At 38.3% G+C, this 20,745-nt stretch overlaps 2 protein-coding genes and 1 long non-coding RNA gene across 3 annotated transcripts in view; 1 reads left to right on the top strand and 2 right to left on the bottom strand.

Annotated features, from left to right (window-relative positions):
- The window catches only part of LOC307005748 (uncharacterized protein), a 42,333-nt gene extending 41,335 nt beyond the window's left edge, over positions 1-998 (bottom strand). The window contains exon 1 of the mRNA XM_079626193.1: positions 721-998. Coding sequence (XP_079482319.1) covers positions 721-799 — 79 coding nt within the window. The 5' untranslated portion in view covers positions 800-998. The remainder of the gene's footprint in view (positions 1-720) is intronic.
- LOC306996046 overlaps positions 1-20,745 on the top strand; it is a 404,126-nt gene that overhangs the window by 180,007 nt on the left and 203,374 nt on the right. The window lies entirely within an intron of this gene.
- LOC307005759 (uncharacterized protein) lies at positions 2,229-9,695 on the bottom strand. Its single transcript, XM_079626211.1, has 2 exons — positions 9,633-9,695; positions 2,229-3,762 (listed from the first exon to the last, which is right to left on the bottom strand). The coding sequence occupies exons 1-2, from the start codon at positions 9,676-9,678 to the stop codon at positions 2,819-2,821; spliced, it is 990 nt and encodes a 329-aa protein (XP_079482337.1). The 5' UTR covers positions 9,679-9,695; the 3' UTR covers positions 2,229-2,818.

The raw sequence follows: 20,745 nt of genomic DNA, 5'->3' as shown, positions 1-20,745 counted from the left end.
GTTAGTAGCAAGTCGAAGTTTGGAATATTTATTTAGTCATTGCTTTGTTTGGTTGTTTGCCATGTCAAATGAACAATAAATGGATTGCCATATCCGACGACATTATCCCGAAGGTATGAACAATGAGTTTATTTTATTCAAGGCAGAAGCAAGCGTCAAAACCAGAATTTAAAAAAACATCGGTGTCCCTAAAATAGTAATATATTTGGACACAATTCACTTTTATCCACAATCTTTATGCACAAAAATGTTTGAGATTACGCTAATGTAAAAACAAAGTGAATCTGTATCGCACTGTGCGAAGAGTCGCACACCCATACATAAATGCAATATATTCACATATGTGGAACACTGTTAAATATATAAAATTCAAAATATATTTACATATAAACATTTTTATCTATTTAGATTTAAGACATTTAAAAAATATGAAAACCATTGTAGTTCATATATTTCAATGTGACTTATGGGCACGCTCCGAGTTCAACACAGTTTTGCGATTCCAGAAAACAGAAGAGCGAGAAAAAAAAATCTAAATCTTATTGCTGCCTGTTCAGTTGGATTTTAAGACTTTGTGGATTTAAGACATCTTAATGACAGTTATGGACTTTTATGTTAAGGATATTAAACCTAAGGATCAGCGGACACTTGTGTCTAAAGATTTGTTAGCTTGATGTAGCACAACAACAGTCAATATATGAATAAAGAATAGACACCAACCTCCTTGTTCCTCGTGTTTTATTCTCCAGGGTTCTGGTTCACTCATGTCCTCCTTACTCTCCTCTTTAACAAACACCATCTTCACAGCAGCAGATCTCAGTTCAGTTGATACTCCTCCAGATATTCCTGCTTGCTTCAAAACTTAGTCACGTCAATGAGGATGGGAATATTACAGTCATTTATTGGCCTGAAAATTGTATCTACACACTAAAAGTAAATTCCTAACAGTTTTTAAGCCATCACCTCGACAAAACACCAGAGATCATGCTGAAAACGAATCTTCTTCCTCTGAGGTTTAATAGTGGTTTGTAAACACGTGTATGTGTCTTACCGCCACCCACTGGACTGGAGTGTTCAAGCGTCGAGAGAGGGGAAATAATATAGGGAAGAAATTACTGAGCATGTGTACAAGGTGCTCTGTTTTTCATTTAAAAAACGATTTGCAATAAGAAATGAAAAGGACTTAAAATGATAGACACACATGAGATTCGAGCAACATCAATAGCCTTCGTGAGGGAGCATTAGAGGAGAGAAACGAGATCATTTATTCGTCAAGTATTTCAGTGAAAATCACAGAAATACGTTCCCTAATGGTTAAATGTTTTAACTACATTTTGCAGAATGACTGAAGTTACAGCATTTAAATATTGAAATTAAGAAAAATTAAAAACGCATTATAATGCTCAGATAGCTGTGGATACATAGCCTGGGTTTCCCCAGACTGCCTTTGCGCAGCACGATTTTATTCACGCTGAAAGGCAGTCTGGATACCATGGACCAGATTTTCGCCTCATCTAGGGAACCAATCACAGAACGGGGAGGGAGCAGCAAGACGAAGACGACATCTATGCGACACAACTAAGCAGTTTGTTTATATCCATATATACCTTCAACCCTCATGTTTATCAAGCACAAACGGCAATAGTCGCTGAACGTCATTGTTTACAAAATAATATCTTACCCATCGTCTTCTTCCTTGTCTAATTTCTGTCTCTCTACAAACGTCATCTGGTATAATGGAAACGATTGGCTATGAGCTACGTACAGGCGCATTTGATAGACATTCTTAGCACCCAATAAACTTCGCCGGGCATTCGTAAACCACGCCTCAAATACGAGAAAATGCACATGTGGTTCCCAGACCCAAGTCTCAACGAGAATTGGGTCTGGCGTTAGCCAGGCTAGTGGATACATGGGGGTAGAGGGTTATTATAAATTATTAAAGGGACTTGAACAGGGAACTATTGAATGACAGGTGATGTGAATTCCATATCCACAAAAGAAGATATTTTGGAGATATTTTTTAAAAACTACTTTTTCATAATTGTAAACTACTTTTTGCAGAAAGACTGATGAGAACATTTTTCAGGATTTTTTTATATATTCCCTCCGGTTTTGCAATGAACTTTGTGAAAGACAAATTCAGAGCCATATCTTAATAATTTAATAACTTACAGCAACACTCAACAACAGGAAGATTCAAGAGGTTACTCAATATGAACTCCAAACTCAAAAGGATAACATGAAGAAGACGGACCTTAGCAGAACAGCTGGACAAACTAAACATATGGTAATGAAAACTGTTTTATAGTCTTTCATGTTTATTTTTTTTATTTTTATTTCCACACTGGGTTAAATTCTTCCCACAATATGAACACTTGTACCGTTTCTCTCCCTTATGGATTCTGTGGGTCTCAAGGACTCCGATGTGTTAAAGCTTTTACACTCTACTAAAACACTCGCAAGTGTTTTTCACGCTCATGTATTTTCTGGTGCCTTTTTACCCCTTAGAAATCTCCTTCCACCAACAGGACAGACTTGAGTCTTTTCATTTTTATGAACTTCCTGGTGTTTCTTCAGTAATGATGCCAAAGCAAAAAAAAATTCCTGCAATGATCACAGTTAAAAAGTAAGCAAGTAATTTCTGAGCAACACCGTTGATATCTGAAATCAGCCCAAACAAATGCACTCGTCCCTCTATTGCTGATTGGCTAAAAGTGTGTTGCGCTCGTCAGTCCGATCCACTTTCAGCAGCGCTCCTCAAAAATCACGTACTGCACCTTTAAGTTGCCTTACTGCAGAGTGAGTAAATCTCTTCTCACACAGATGATGTGTAAGGCATCTCTTCAGCGTGATTTCTCATGTGACTATTAAAGCCCTGTTTAGAGGAGAAACTCTTGCCACACTGGGAGCAGGTGAAAGGCTTTATTCCAACATGAATTAACATGTGTCTCTTAAAGTTTACTTTACGTGTGAAAGACTTTCCACACTGAGGGCAAGTGAAAGGCTTTCCTGAAGTGTGAGTTACTAAATGATCATTAAGGTTTCCTTTATATTTAAAACTCTTGCCACACTGGGAGCAGACGAAAGGCTTTATTCCAGTGTGAATTCTCATGTGATTATTCAGGCTTGCTTTCCATGTGAAACGGTCTCCACACTGGGAGCAGCTGAAAGGCTTTATTCCAGCATGAATTATCATGTGACTTGTAAGGCTTCTTTTATATTTGAAAGTGTTTCCACACTGAGAGCAGGTGAAAGGCTTTTGTCCAGTATGAATTGTCATGTGACTCTTCAGGCTTCCTTTACGCGTGAAAGTGTTTCCACACTGAGAGCAGGTGAAAGGCGTTTCCTCACTATGAATTATCATGTGATTATTCAAGCTTCGTTTATGTTTGAAAGAGTTTCCACACTGAGAGCAGCTGAAAGGTTTTATTCCAGCATGAATTAACATGTGATTCTTAAGGTTTTCATTACATGCAAAAGTATTTCCACACTGAGAGCAGGTGAAAGACCGTTTTACTCCAGAATGAATTAACATGTGTTTCATGAGGCTTCTTTTATGTTTGTAAGTATTTCCACACTGAGAGCAGGTGAAAGGCTTTTTGACTTCTGTAATTTGAATGCTGCTTTGTGAGCCATCGTTTTCAGTTTTGGAGGAACTCAATGGCTTTTCTCCAGTGTTGACATAATGAGCTTTCTGATCCTGATGTTTCTCCTCCACTTCGGTCAGATCTCGTCTTTCCTCTTTTACTTTCATCAGACCTAAAATGAAAACATTAAAATGATGAAAATCAATCTGAACAATTGGAAAATAAATGGAATTTAGGGTATGTTTACACGACAACGCCGTACTAAAAACAGAAACGTATTGGCATTTTTGCAAAGTATCACGTAGACGACAATATTGTCACAATGAATCCCCGTTCACATGGATCCATGAAAACGACTAAAAAAAGTTGTATTATTTATTCCAGGCCAGTAGTTGGCGATGTCACTACGCTCCTATAGACTGAACACGTAATACTCAAACGCGTGACGTCACCATTTTCATGGGTTTGCATTTTCAGGCCCCCAAATTGAGGTTGTCATGTAAATGAACAGCAAAAATGCATGAAAATGTTTCCATTTTATTTGAAAATGGCGTCGTGTAAATTCTCCCTTAAAATGAACCATAAAATGATTAAAGTGAATGTGCTATTCACACTAAAACACCCACTAAACAGAGATACACAAACAAAAAAGAAAGCTTTTCACAGTTCTGAGTCAAAGTAAACTATAGCAGGGTAGGCTAAATGTAAAAAAGAAAAAGAAAAAGCCACTATTGCCTTTCAAGAGAGATAAAAAAAATACAGATATGTCAAATTTACCATCACTTACTAACAGCTGTATTTTTACTAGGGTAATATAACACAAAGTACAGTGATATAAATGTAAACACACATATACATTGGGTGAATTCAGGTTGATTGGACACTTTTTCCAATTCATCTCACGGGCAAAACGTGTCCCAATCACCTGAACACACATATACATACACAGTACCGTCCAAAAGTTTGGAAACATTACTATTTTTAATGTTTTTGAAAGAAGTCTCTAATGATATTCTGTGTATGATTATTTATGTTGTATATAGTATATTTTGTATGGTATACTGTTCTATGCATGCCTTGTTATGATAGAATTATTAGATATTGGTAATGTACCCTTTTCCTACTCAGTTGTTCAGTTGAGGATGTGACATCTTCAAACTTTAATGATTACTGATCACAAGATCATGAGGATTCTGTGAAATTCTGATGTGAAGATGATGCTGTGCTAGAAGTCTTCGAAGGACCCCTAAGTTTGTGCCAGGGTGCAGCCTTGTTTTTACATTCAGCAAAGATCAACTGGAGCCTCAACAAATTGCAGCAGGACAGTTTTATTCAAATGGGCAAATCATGCAAGTACCAAACTTAGTCTCATTATTTGATACATTGAGTAGGCTATCCCATTGAGTATCCCTCCCTTTTAAAGAAGGGTGTGTTAGAACTAAAAACTGATGGTTCGCTCAAGGCTGTTGATCTGCTGAATTTCAAACAATACTATAAATTCATGCTTTCCTGTATTCTGCTAAACTGTATGCATGTATGTGTATGGGTGTGGAAAAAAGAAAACGATTCTTAGATGCATCGGGGTGCAGACGTGGACGATTCTGAATCGAATCACAAATGTCTAAAATCGATTTTCTAAATGTTAATTGATAATGTAATGTTGACGGAGCGCAAAAGGCGCCTGGACAGTCTGTGGCATGCACGAAATCCACCCAGCACCCTCTGCATTAAAGTCTGGCGAAACTTTGTCTTCTATGAAGTTGAAGGGAAAAGGGACCTGGACAAGAGCCACACTTTATGCAAGTACGTGCGACCACCATGTTGTCCAATTGATAAGAGCTGCAACTTCAGTTACATACGAGAAACATCAAACGGCAAACGAAACGAAAGGTGAAACGCTAGCATGCTATTCGTTTGAGCTGAGATGCGCGGGACGTTTAGCGCAGCGCGATCAGAACAGGTTTACTCACGGGGCGATCTCAATCACGCGACACTGTTATTACATAGCGCTGGGAGATCCAGTGAGAAAACTAATTTATTGCCAATCACTTCCATTTGTTTAATTAATTAAATATATTGGAAGTAAATTCATTATGGATCATTACAAATACTTTGCTTTAAAAGTAGTACCAAGTAGTCACACAATGAGAAAAAAAAATTAATCTGTATAGAAAAAAAGATGCATCGATAAATGTTTTATCATCGCAGCCCTAGAGATGCCTAGAGATTCCCACCCCCGTGTATGTGTGTGTACTGTGTATGTTAGATTAGATAATAAAGTCTTGTTCATGTCACGTAAAGTTGTTTGTGGTTCATGCTCATAACTGGAGACCCTAATCATGCAGATTTTCGCTACATGCTCTAAGTAGTACTGCCATTGTACATTTATTTTGTCATAGAAAGTTATTTCCCTTACCCTGGACATGAACATTTATTAGAATTAATAAATGATTCATATTGAGCATTCGCTGGACTAACAGGTTAGTTGGTTGTGGTACTATTCTGCTACATCATGCTGTTGAGGTTATACATACATTTAAATACCATGTTGTGATAGATGAAAAGTTGACTTTTGAGGCTCATGTGGATGCTGTCCACCAGCGTATGTATATTTTTAACGGAAGCTTTGTGGTTTTAATGTGGATAGCACTTTTGAAAATGTTTTATTCTTGTTTTATTTAAAGGTGCATTGTGTAATATTTAGGAGGATCTCTTGACAGAAATGCTAAATCATATACATAAGTATGTTTTCAGTGGTGTCTAAAGACCTTACATAATGAACCGCTATGTTTTTATTACCTTAGAATGAGGCTTTTCTATCTACACACACCACGGGTTACTTTGCATTGAAATGTGCCGACATGTTTCTACGGTAGCCCTAAACGGACAAACGCGTTTCGTCACTATGTTGTTCTTAGTGCAAAGAAGCTAGCTAAAGTCAGCGAATAAAACACTGACACAATGATGAACAGGTAACAATAATATTCGCAATAACATATTGTTTTAATGAATAATAAAGTAAACATTTCTTAATTTACCTTTGTAAAGAAAGAAAGCTCATTGCTGAACTGGCTACTCTCTGCTGTCTCAGACGACGACATCTTTTCCTGACGGCCACCATAACTTCTGTTGGCTGCAATTCGTAACCTCACCACTAGATGCCGCTAAAAATCACACTCTGCACCTTTAATCTTTTGTTACTTTTTCATTTGTGTGCTGGTATGGGTCACTTAATCTTAAAAACAGAAATAGATTCGAGGGGATTGTGAAAGTGTGTGGTAAGATTGTTGGCACCACTATGAATAATCTGTAGGGATGGCCCGATACCACTTTTTCCAGGGCCGAGTCCGATACCGATACTTTCATTTTTGGTACTCGCCGATACCGATACGGTAACCGATACCTGTATTTTTATTTTCAATTAATTTAATTCATGCATTTGTCATGTTTAAATGTATTGGTAGAGAAACCAAAAGAATGTCAAATCATATTTGTTTATTAAATGTAAACTTAATTTGTTCATCAAATATATTTAATGCACTGCATATTCATTACTGTATAAATTAAATATAGATGGATCTTTTTGTGAAGTTACAAAAAAAGGTAGCCTATTTAGTCAAGAGTTAATCCTTTGTCTGGTTAACATTAAAACACAGCAGCAGATTAATTCAACTGCTGCCCCTTTAAGACCGAACGCACGGAACCCATTTGAATTATACTGTCTACGTTCACTTGACATATAATATACTTTGTTTACTAGGATACTCGCCAAGACGGGCGTTTTTACATAGTTTTGTTTGAATTCATCCGTACAAGCGCAATAGTAAAAGAATTCCACTCAGTGTTCGCGCGCTGTCTGAGGCGATGGTTTTCGGGGCGCGCGCTTTGGATGTTTGAAGTTCATGTAACTTGACCTGCAAATGTCCTGTAATAATGTCGTTAAACATAAATAAGGTAACAGTTCATGTTTTACTTACATATACGATTTAGTTTTAATCCAAATATACGTGCCGAGTGAACGATCAGCAATCCAGAGCATTCAACAGAAGTTGATATCCGACTGAACTACAAACTTTCCACTGACGTCTGATGCGCTCGACCAGCTCGCGCTTCGGTGCCGCGGCGCGCTCAATCCACTGCGCGTTTTTCTCTTATCAGCTCGGGCACCACAGCTATATAGGCGTTACTATATTTTGTTTAATATTTCACTAATATGATACATTTACTTCATAGACAGCCTTTCTTTTTTTTATCCTCATTATACTTTCTGTTGTCAGTGCTTCTTTGTCTGGACACAAACACTGTACACACGCTGCTTGGTATCGGTTGTTGGTATCGGGGCGTTTTTACGAGTACGAGTATGAGTACATGAGCTCAGTATCGGGCCGATACCCGATACTGGTATCGGTATCGGGCCATCCCTAATAATCTGAATAATTTGTATAAAGTCACGACTCTGATGAAGGCCGAGTTAATTTTGAGAGATTTCAGCCATCCCTTGCAGAATGTTTTTTAATTTGTTTCCTTCTACTCTTAGTTACTATCTGACAATTTTTCGGACTAATAGATTAAACATTTCTGCCATTGGTTTTTTTAAATGAACATGGCTCAAACGTGAGGCTGTAGTGTGTAAGCGTCCCAACCCCCATTGATGGAAAAGATGTGGAAAAGATCAAATGTAGCTACATTCCACCAGACACAATGCCAGCAGCGCGCGATGCGATATTTTAGACAAGATAATCGCTGCCAAGACCAGCAACACGATAAATCTGATGAAGCACTTCACAGTGCATGGAATAAACTTAAAGGGGTGGTTGATTATGATTTCACTTTTCTAACTTTAGTTAGTGTGTAATGTTGCTGTTTGAGCATAAACAACATCTGCAAAGTTACAAGGCTTAAAGTTCAAAGCAAAGAAAGATATTTGCTTTTAAATATATATTTTTTGTTTAAGGACTACAAAAAACGGCTGGTGGGGACTACACAATATTCTTCCTGGGTTAGGAGGAAGCTAGACTTTTACTTTGTAATTGTAACGTGTTAAATATGAATATTTTTCTTACACAAACTCATTGCTTTGCTTCAGAAGGCCTTTATTAACCCCCTGCAGCCGTGTGAAGTTCATTTATGATGGATGTATTTACTTTTTTGAGCTTATAACTGTTGGTTGCAATTCACTGCCATTATAAAGCTTGGAAGAGCCAAGATATTGTTTTAATATAACACTGATTGTATTCGTCGGAAAGAAGAAAGTCACATTCACCTAGGATGACTTGAGGGCGAGTAAATCATGGGCCAATTTTCATTTTAAATTGAACTACTCCTTTAAGCAGCACAACTGTTTTCAACATTGATAATAAATCATATTAGAATGATTTCAGAAGGATCATGTACAACTGAAGACTGGAGCAATTACTGATGAAAATGCAGCTTTGCATCACAGAAATAAACTAGCCTATATTTTAAAGTATATTAAAATAGTAAACCATATATATTTTAAATTGTTATATTTCAAAATAATACTGTTTTTCCTGTATTTTTGATCAAATTAGAGACTTCTTTCCAATACATAAAATGTTTTAATATTTTCAAACTTTTGACCGGTAGCCTACTGTTGCTATTTCATAATTTTACAATTGCATTTAAGTAAAAAAAAAAAAATTATAATAATAATATGTATGTGTGTATGTATGTATGTATGTATGTATGTATATATATATATATATATATATATATATATATATATATATATATATATATATATATATATATATATATATATATATATATATATATATATATATATGTATGTGTGTGCTTTTTTTTATATATATATCTAAAGGCTAATAATACACTTTAATTTTAATACAAATATTAATACAAAAACTGTCTATTAATAATTTTCACAATTAATCCACTTTTATCCGTTAAAACTTTGGGCTTTTATTTAGGTGGAAACCCGCAGGAAGACTTTTGTATAACAGGTAAACCTTTATGAACAAACATTTTTGAGATTAAGCTAATGTATGTAAAGACACCAACCTCCTTGTTCCTCTTGTTTTATTCTCCAGGGTTCTGGTTCACTCATGTCCTCCTCACTCTCCTCTTTAAAGGGGTCATGACATGGTTTTTTTATTTCATTATTATGTTCCCTTAGGTGCAATTATAGTATTACTATAGTTTTTTTTACAAAAAACTTTTAAAATGTAGTGATTTATGACCTTTTCCCACCCTGTTTCTCATCCTCTGATTCAAACAGTCTGTTTTGGGGGTGTTTCCTCTTTAAGAGTTCAGTGTTAACGCCCACTGTTATGATTGGCTAACGTCAGTGCCTATGCATCAATTATTAACGCCCCCAGCCAGAACGTTTGCGGATTCGGCGTAACTGTTTATTAGCGGGTGATGCATGCGAAGCGATGGCTCTTGCAATGATAAAACCTTATTATGTTTGAGCCGGAATCAGAGGAAAATGAACCATCACCACAACAACGAAGACTGGATCAGCTCGTGTCCACATGGAAAGTGAAACTATTTTGAATTAATAAAAAAAATTTAACCCGAGACACTTGAAAACGGATTATTGTTGCATAATTATCCTATAAGTTAGCTTAATTTGCTAACAGTTAAACATTATTTAACTAATCACATGTAGGCTTACTAGAAAGGCGACATATTTTCAAGATTCTCTTATACAAATGTGTTTATATTAGCCATGGTAAAAAGTAAGTTTGCGTCGTCTTTGTTGAGGCTCAGAATAGTCGGCACAGACTTATCATTGAGCAACAATTTTCTGGCAAAGCCAAGCATCATATTGGGATTTTTTCCTCAAAACAGTCATCCTTAAATGTATAGAACAAACGCTTAAACTAACACTGCCGTGACTGGGACGTCCGCAAAAAATAAAGTGCATCCATTTTTCCCTGACGACTGGATCTTTCAGCGTATTTAAAAAGTAGTTTAAAGTTTTAAATACATTACTTACAGTTTGCGTCGTCGATGTTGAGCCCAGAATAGTCGGCACGGACTTATCTTTGAGCAACAGTTTTCTGGCAAAGCTCAAAACAGTCATCCTTCACATGTACAGAACAAATGCTTAAACTAACACTGTCGTGACTGAGACGTCCGCAAAAAATAAAGTGCATCCATTTTTCCCTGACGACTGGATCTTTCTCAGCGTATTCACAGATGTTGTTTGTCCACAGCCAGGAACAGCACATCTGCGGCATCGTAATTTCCCTGTACACAGACCCACTCGCTGTCCGTCGACTGAACACTTGTGAGGCGCGCGGGCGCGACAACGATATGAAATGAGCGTAGTTGCCTTGCGCTTAAAGCGTAACTGTCTTCTGCTGGAGGCGGTCATTATGCAAACGCTGGTACGTCACTTCGTACCGTGACGTCACTTCTTACCATGGATCCAGAACGAGCTGTATTTAGAGCTTGATTAAATAAATGATTCGTTTATAATGGGGAGGACGTCTTAAGCTATGAAACTTGCAGGACGTTTAAATGGTACAAAGACCTCTTATATACCAAAAGATCAAGGCAAATTTGGTTTCTCATGTCATGACCCCTTTAACAAACACCATCTTCACAGCAGCAGATCTCAGTTCAGTTGATACTCCTCCAGATATTCCTGCTTGCTTCAAAACTTAGTCAAGCCTATGAGGATGGTAATATTACAGGCATTTATTGAGCTGGTTTAAACATTATATCTCTTTAATAACTAAAAGTACCTCAACAAAACAACAGATTACATGCTGAAAACTATCCTTTTTCCTCTGAGGTTTAATGGTGGTTTGTAAACACATGTATGTGCTTTACCGCCACCCACTGGACTGGAGTGTGAAGAATAATGTGGGGAAAAGTTGAGATGTTAGGCAACTCGTTTTTTTCCCTTAAAAAAGATTTGCACAAAAAATGAAAAGGACTTAACATCATACACTAGAATGGGATTCAAGACAGCTACGTCATAACCTTCGTGAGTGAGGATTAGAGGATATAGAGTCAAATATTTCAGTGAAAATCAGGTTACCTTTTAATGGTTAAGTTTACTTTTTCTTAATCATAAACTACAATATAGTGACTGATGTTACAACATTTAAATATATAAAATTAAGATAAGTCAAAATGTGATATGATGTTCAGAGCTATTGTAAATCCAACTTTATGGATAGCCAGGAAACATCCTTAATGCTGCCTTACGTGCTCTGAATTATCGTACATTTCCTAGTTAAAAATTGCTCTTGAACGCCATCTGAAGGGAAGTTCCCGGATAATTATGCTACCCAAATTCCCGAGTTTGGCCGGCCATAAACTTTAAACATGGCGAGGGGAGAATGACTGACTGGTATTCTTTATGATTATTTTCCACAGCTACATCGCCTTGTCTTTTCGTTATTACATATTTACAAATGTGAATAATAATTTGAAGCGTACGTTTTAGACAGCAAAATAGACTATAGAGGGTATGCGTGTGACGTCATTGTTGTTATAATTTTCACACCATTAATACTTAAATGATTAATGGGATAAACTCAGAAGATGTATTCGCTGATAAAAGTTGAATAAGGCCAGTAGGAATGGCATCAAATATTACTGCAAACTCTTTGGGATCCAAGGGATCTTATAATGATTAAGGAATTCACAGTAATTAAAGAGATGTCCATTATTCATTAGTCTGACCAAAATTATACCGTTAGTGAACCAGTTTCTGTAAAATAAAGATTTATTTTTAAACATAATATATTTGGTGTTCCAAATCATTTGTGTGGAGAAAAGTTATGCTTGAAAATGAGCATCCATAAAAAATAAAATAAAAATAAAAAATGTCTATGAAAAGAAGAAAGTTTTATCGAAACCTTAATCAAAATAACACCTCAAAAAAATTATAAATCCCCCAATTTATAAAAAAAAATAACTCAGAGATGATATTCCAAATTGTACCTTTAGGGTTTAGGTAGTTATTTATCCAGTTATTCTTAAATTAGCAAGCATGTATTACGTAAAGTCAAGTATACAATATTCAGTACAATATAATACTTGCAGTGCATACAGTATACAATTTACTCACCTTGTAAATTGTGATTACTATTTTTTTACATAAAAAGAATATACTGTTAGAATATACTTTTTTTTCTATAACTGCGTGCTATGGATTCTGTGTGTATTATTTGAATGTATAATTTGATTTTGAGCACAGATAAAATGGTTTTGAGGTAATTGTTTGATTTTGCCAGAAGAGTCAGATGCTCTCTGTATGAAGTTTGAAGATTTGGTTTTGAGAAAGTTGGTGATGATTTCAAGAAATGTGTTTTAGCAATTCAGAAAATCTGCAATAACAACAAAAATGAACACAAGAAAGCCAGGGCTCAGACATGAGAACCTCAAAGAAACAACCAACAAAGGACAACACAAGACAATGAATAAGAAACACTGGGTTTAAATACACAGGGAGTAATTGGAAAACTAGACACACTTAGGAACAAATCAACAGGAAAAAATGAAAAGGACTACAAAACATGGTGCAGATCAGGAAATAACATAAAAGTCCACACAAGACCAGGGGAACACAGGCTGGGATCATGATTCCCAAACAATTTACTCTATTGAGCCTGTTCTTTTAAAGGGATAGGCCTACTTCAGCGCTGATGAATGTGTATTTAAATTGGGTCATGTATGTAGTAGAAATGTGAAATTATTTTAGAAGTTGGTACCTTCTAGACTGAGAAAAGCCAGAAAATTTATTTTTGACTCATGTGGATGAAAGACAACAACTCCCAGAGTGCACTTCGCTGCCCTACGAGGCCACGCCTACCGGTTACAGAGGCCAGTATCGAAAGAATTGATACGAATAGGCTACTAGTTGACTCGAAACTGAAAAGACGCCATTTTTTCGCAACTCCGAGACGAGTCTGCCCGGGCTCTTCCTCCTGACCACCGGGCGAGTTTACAATTAAGCACCAGTGTGTGTGTGTACATCTGGTGGCTGTGTTTAACCAATTGGTTCATGGGTGTGTTCATTTGCTTTCCCGAGACCTGTTGGCGGTCGGGAGGAAGAGCCCGGGCAATCCCGGCCGGACATGTCCGGGAAAAAGAGGACGTATGGTCACCCCTACTACTTGGCTTTCTCCACAGAGCAAAAGCCTGTTAGCTTAGCTTTTTTTAAAAAGATGGCCGACACAGTTTGTACACTCTGTGAGTGAGATCCCACCCTCTATGGGCGGGTTGAAAACATGCGGAACAGCTCCTTCTACTGGTTTTAGTTTTTAGGCCAAAAACACTCAGATGACGCAAAATTACGATTTTTGTGCCATAGGAAGATTTATTCTAGACAAAAAATACATAAATCTCTCGTCTCAGGGGGTCATGAGGCAGGGAAGCATGGTAATTCGAAAATACTACAGCTTTTCTACTGATACAAAGCTTAATGCTAATCGGTATCCCTTTAAGTAAATCATACAGTCCGATTACAGTTTTTTTCAATTGCTTACACACTCAAATGAAAACTTTCCCATAATTAGCAAAACCTTACACTCAAGGAGCAAAGCACCGGCCTAGATTTGCACAACTGTAAGCATATTGTCAGCTTCACACTTTTTGCAAAACATTAAACAGTGATTTGCAAAACACTAAACACACTTGCATGCATTTGACACAGAAATGTATCATGTCATTTCCTTGCAATTTCAAAGGCTTTCAAATGAACACACCCATGAACCAATTGGTTAAACACAGCCACCAGATGTGCACACACACTGGTGCTTAATTGTGGACACACCAATCAGGTGTAAGCACTATAAAAAGGTAACAATACTGTTAAAAAGGCCCATTGTAAATGTATTTGGATTTGTGTCTGTGAGACTTGTTCTAGCAATCAGCCAATGGCAGAGCACGCTGTCAAAGCAGCAATGGAAAGACACTAGGCTCCGCCCATCTCCAGCAGGTGGCATTGATTAGCCTTGATATTAAATGGCTCTGCATTGAGTGAATGTAGTAAACGGACTTGATGCTTTCTTGCCATTTGATGTGTGCGTATGTTCTAAGAAAGTAAGTTGGTTTATGTATTTAACTTCTGTTAACTGTTTGATTGTATTTATTTTATATTCCTTGTTTAAGGATACTTCACACAGAAGTAGTGATTTGATTTGCGTTCATGTATTCACATGATGTTGCTTATGGTTCATCATATTGTATGTATTTATCTTGTTATTGAATTGTGTTTCTGTTATATTGATTATTATCTTGTATGTTTTGTTTTAGACCACACATACTCATGGAACTACAAATGTGATCATTTGCACTTACGTGCTAAACCTTGATTGAAGCTGTATGGGATTATTGTGGAGAAAATAAAGCTACAAAGAACTTTCATGCTGCTTCTTCATGTCTCTAACCGGACATCTGTGGTGAACTAGTCCCCCACTGGCAACTGCAAACTGATTGATTTTCAACAGTTTTTATTATGGTCCTTCGAGCCGGAGCCAGAGTTTTCCACAGTTATGGAGAAGCAGATTTCAGCTGAAGTCCCTGTTGTGCGGCCCAGAAGACAGTCATCTTTCCCAGCACGTTTGCAGGATTATGATTTGACTGGGTATAACCTACATAGATCCTTATCACCACCTAACTATTCTCATAAATCTTCTTGTGCTGCCTCTGTCGACGAGGATGTCAGGATGGACACCCCACAGGCAACAGCACATCAAAGTGATTATCATCTTCCGCAACAGTGGTATATAACGGATCAGTGGGACCAGCAAATGGATGCCCTGCGGGAGGAAAATGCTGATTTAAGGAAACTCCACCGAGACCTGATTGCCACGGTTCAGCAGCTGAATGAGGAGAGAGATGATCTTAAGCAGGCCAACAGTAAGTTTACGTCACAGATGTCTCAATTAGGAGATGAGGTGAAACAATTGCTAAGTTGGAAAAATCAGCAGTCGCAACTTCCTGAGATATTATCTCCACTTCCTGTATCTGGTCGGTCAAAGACCCGAGACCGCCCTAACCCAGTACCAGCCCCACGAAGGCCAAGAGGAATTGAGCAGGTATCAAATGTAAAACATGCCCAGGCATCTCATGAAGCATTGCAATATAGTAGAACAACGGAAAGTTCGGAAAGCTCAGAGGATTCAAGCAGTCAAGAAAGCTATTCCTCTTCTGTTGATGATGGCATGAGAAACCTACACCTGCGCTCATCCAGGCACCAAAAGGCTAACACCAGCCCACCAGTTGACAGACAGATTAATAGAGGTCAAGATGGAAGACCTGAAGTCAACATGGTTCGAACAAGTCATGTCCGATCTCCCTCTCCACAAGCTTCATTCAGGCCACGGTACGAGCTATCATCAAGGGGTAGAAGGCATCACCACTCTCCAAGTTCATCGGTTGAAAGAGTATATCGTGGACCTACTCCTACCTTTCCTGACCTGATTCATCCAAACCCTAGAGAGTTTGCACGGCTTAAGATTGCTTTGGAAAACATTCTGCCAATCGATTCCACAGAGCGCTTCAAATTCCATATTCTGCTAGAACATCTCAAGCTTGAAGAAGCTCAGCTAATTGCTGAATCTTACAGCAGTTCAAGACATCCTTACTCCAAAACCATGGGTGCCCTCAATAAGTAGTATGGCCAGCCACATCAGATGGCGTTGCAGCGCATAGTGGAATTGATGGAGGGACCAAGCATCAACACTGGAGATAGCAAAACCTTCCGAATGTATGCTCTGAGGGTGAGATCCTTGGTGGGAATGTTGCGACAATTAGGTAAGCCTGGAAAAGTAGAATTGAAATGTGGATCTCATGTGTCCAGACCATAGACTGTAAAAAAATATGGACGTAGTGTCCGTGACGTCACCCATAGGTTTCTGAAGAGCATTTTTGAAGCCTAAAGTGGGCGGAGCCGGCCGTCGCCATCTTGGCCTCGCGTCACCGCTCGTCACTCCCGGATAACAGAATATGGGCAAAGAGGCGGAGCTGAGGAGCCTGGCTATCTGAAACCACGCCCACCTAGCGCAACGTTATGGAGTTAGCTCAGGCTTGGGAGCTAATGCTATATGCTACTCACACAGTACCAAGTCTGCGACTGCACAGGGGCTCGCGCTAAAGTGACAGTTGATGATTAAAATCAGAATGCCAATTAAAAGGTCCTGTTTTTGCCCTTCAAAATATTATAATAATTAAAAGACATAGCTACAAGTCAGACTGTGTATCGTGATTCTGTACAGCTATTCTGCTAGTTGAAAATGTATTATGCAGTAACTTTACAATATTACTCTAAGAGTGTGTGTGACCGTGATTATGTGCATACATGTCAGTCACTCTTTTATTACAGTCTATCTATGGTCCATCAGCGCGGCATCGCTCGTCAAGTTCGTAGAGAGCTTTATTATTCAGTCCATTTTAAATTCTGATTTTGCCCGCATCTCAATTCTCAAATGGGTCAAAACATAGATATATTACCTATGAAGTTCAAGTAAATGCGCTAGAAATCCGCGCTCATTCAAGGATGTGCATTTATTGCATGGACGGAGAAACACAGACACCTGCAGGATTTCATCTGACGGTACATAAGCATGTTATAATCTGTTCTAGAGCAACGGCACCGCAGAACGAGTGTAGCCTTATATCTATAGACGTTTTTAAATCTGAAAACTCCAAAAAGCAACGAAATTGTCAGACATCCATTAACGTTAGTGCATGTTCACCGAGGAAAACCACTGGAATACAGCTCTGGTTTTTCTCTCGAACGACACTCAACGACAGCGGCGGAATCCAAAAGCCATGGGCGAGGTAATGGGAGTATTAAATTATATGAAATAATCCCGAAAAAAAGCACAAACACGGCAGAGATGGCAAGTTCAGCAGCTGGAATTTGCTGAGGTGAAGTGACGGCTAACCGGCTAGCATTTACATCAGCGGGAATCCACCTGTCACTCAAAAGTGGACACACCCTTAATTTTGCAGAACTTTAAATATTAATCAACTAAACAGGTGAGTTATAAAAAAATGCACCCCCCTCACAGTTGTTATGAAGGGAAAAATTAACTGTATAGACCAAAGCCACAGAGAGAACCAGGCTGTAAACATGTTTTTTTCTGCTGTAAAGTTGGGCATTTTAACATGCGGGAGATACAGATTTGACTCCCTTCTGCAGCCAGCCTCAAGCGGCCAGTCGATGAATTGCCGTTTAATTCACTTCCGTGTTGGTTTCAAGAGAGAGACGGGGAGGTTGCCGCTTGGTCCAGACTTCTGACTAAATTGCCACATGATCTGCAGAGCAGTTTCAGAAGATTCATCTATCCATTAGGTATAAAGATTCCTACCCTCCTTGACTTCTCAGACTGGTTAGAATATGAAATCCAAGTGCAAGAAGATTCCACAAGATATGCAAGCCACTCTGGTAGAGGGTACTCATTCAGGTCATCTTGGGAACCACCAAGGAAGGTAAAATCATTCCACAAAGGGACAGAAGTTCTGCTCGGCACTGAAAAATACCCTTCAGCACCTCCATCATTTGTCACAGTTAAGACCACCCTGGCAAACCTTTATTGCCCTTACTGTGATAATAACAAACACTCTTTGAATAACTGCGACAATTTCTCTCAACTCTCATAATTTCAGAGGCAAAATTGGATTAAGGGCAACAAGAGATGTTGGCGCTGTGGACGGGGCCATAGATCAGCAGAGTGTAATCTTAAGATGCGCTGTAAAGCATGTAATGGGCGTCACTTACTTGTTCTTCATGAAGTTAATGCACGGAGTAGGGAGAAAACCGTAGATGGAGAGGACCCATCTGCTAACCCTATCAGGGGTGAGGCCGCCAAGGATGTGTTATTCATTGACAAGCCCCCAGGAAGTCGGAAGGTACTGTTGAAAATATGTAAAGTCATTCTGAGAAATGGAGATCGATCCATGAAAGCTTACGCCATTCTTGATGATGGCTCCGAAAGGAGCATTTTACTGCACACTGCGGCTAGCCAGCTGAAATTGAGAGGTAAGCCGGAGGACTTACCCCTGCGCACAGTCAGACAAGAGTTAAAGGTCCTGCATGTGGCGGCTGTATCATTCAACCTTTCACCAGCCTGTCAGCCAGACAAGGTATATCCAATTAGCGGAGCTTTCACTGCGCCAGAGCTGGGGCTGGGAGTGCACTGTCATCCTGTTAAGGCTTTACGGAAAGGTACCGTCACCTTAAAGGACTGCCCCTCCAAGAGATTAAAGCTGGTCATCCAGTTTTGCTCATTGGATCGGACTACCCTCATCTAATTACTCCAGTAGAACCAGTTCGTTTGGGCCCACCAGGAGGACCAGCAGTGATTAGAACTCTCCTGGGGTGGACTTTGCAAGGACCAGTTCAGGCTCTACATCATCGCCTCACAGAGCAACAATGTCTGTTCACAAGTTTGTCACCTTCTGTTACTCTGCATGAACAAGTTGAAAGACTCTGGCAGATGGATGTCCTTCCTTGGAGGGATGAGAAGATGAGTACTAGATCAGTACAAGACCAGCAGTCATTAAAACTACTGGAACAAAAAACTGTCAGAGTTGAAGTCGATGGGATTCAGCGATATGCTACCCTCATCTAAGAAGCCTAGAGCGTCGTCTCGGTACGTCTCCGGAGCAAGCAGCTATCTACCAGGCTGAGATTAAACGACTGGAGGAAGCAGGTTACATTGTTGAACTACAGTCAGGAGCAGAAGACACTCCAGTAAGTTGGTATATCCCACACCAGTGATGGGCAGTAACGCGTTAGAAGTAACGCGTTACTGTAATCCCATTACTTTTTTCAAGTAACGAGTAAAGTAAGGGATTACAATTGCAAAAACAGTAATTAGATTACTGTTACTTTCCCGTAAGGAGGCAGCGTTACTGCGTTACTGTGATGTTGTTTCGTTAGACTGTCTCGTGAGTCGTGGCTTAATTTGAGCTGGAACACGCCCGACCTTGGATACGGAACCTTTTTATTGGATCCGGCACCTCCTATGTCACTATGGAAAATTAATCGCCTAAATAAAAAAAAAAAATACTATTTGTGTAGCCTATAGTGTTCAATGTTGTTATCGATAGAGCTGCGCGAATGGGGTATTATTTATTTAATCCGCAACCGCATCACAAAACTCATCATCCGTAAACGCTGATGCGAGCCGCGAGAAAGCCCTTGTCTGTTCTAGAAAGGATGCAGCAAAGATATTTAATGCTAATGTATCATGAGACATAGGCCTACGCTGAGTTTCATTCATTTATGAGGTGCGCGCTCTAGTTAACAATGAAAGTGAAAGTGAACGCGGCGCGTCGGCTCCATGTCACGGTTATTGTCTGCTATATTTGCCTTGTATTTGTTAAATACATGCAAATGGTTGATGAAACATTTATTAAAATAAGATACAAAAATAATTGAATTTATACAAAACGAAATTCACTTTAAAGAAAGGCTTTTAACAATGCAATGCAAGTGAACGCGGCGCGCTACCGCCTCAATGCACGGTTATTATATTGTCTGCTATATTTGCTTTTTATTTATTAAATACATGCAATTGGTTGATGCAATATTTATTAAAATTAACATACAATTTATACAAAACGAAATTCACTTTAAAGAAAGGCTTTCTACAAAGGAAAACTCCATGAAATGGTAAAAACATGTCTGACGATTTACAAAAACAAAACGAATCTGCTCTTTAATGTTAAAAGACGTAACTGTTAATAATTTGGAATACAGTCATGAGAGACTTTCATTTTAATTAGTTTATTGCTGTATTTTATTTGAATCTAATCGAATAGAGGATTTTACAAAAAAATATTTGCATTTTATATGCTGGAATATGCAGAAATATAAGTTAACAGAAGAAGGACTTTGTGTATTTCGTTAAAATATGGTGGACTCAGCAGAAATTGGTTAAATGTTCAACATTTTTCTTCAAGTCTGAGACTGTTGCATTTAATTAAATTTTTGGTTGATGCAATGTGCATAAAGTTAAAATATTGAAACTAATTAAACAAGTTTTAAAAAAGAGAATGTTTAATTTGAATCAATTTTAGATGATGGAATATGCAGAAAGAATATAATTAGGCTGAAAGGTCTGCTTTTATAGCATTTTCAGGTCGTGCATCATGTTTTTAAAGTAACTAGTAAAGTAACTAATTACTTTTGAAA

Source organism: Phoxinus phoxinus (assembly GCF_949152265.1).
Source record: "Phoxinus phoxinus genome assembly, chromosome: 1".
Lineage (NCBI taxonomy): Eukaryota > Metazoa > Chordata > Actinopteri > Cypriniformes > Leuciscidae > Phoxinus > Phoxinus phoxinus.
Note: the sequence above shows the minus strand (reverse complement) of the source record. Positions and strands in the feature narration are given on the sequence as shown.

Excerpts from the sequence above, each read along its gene's own strand:
- LOC307005759 (XM_079626211.1), bottom strand. The coding sequence starts at position 9,678 with ATGAGTGAACCAGAACCCTGGAGAATAAAACAAGAGGAACAAGGAG. Across the intron at positions 3,763-9,632 it reads AAAACAAGAGGAACAAGGAG|GTCTGATGAAAGTAAAAGAG; the intron begins GTTGGTGTCTTT and ends TTTTCATTTTAG.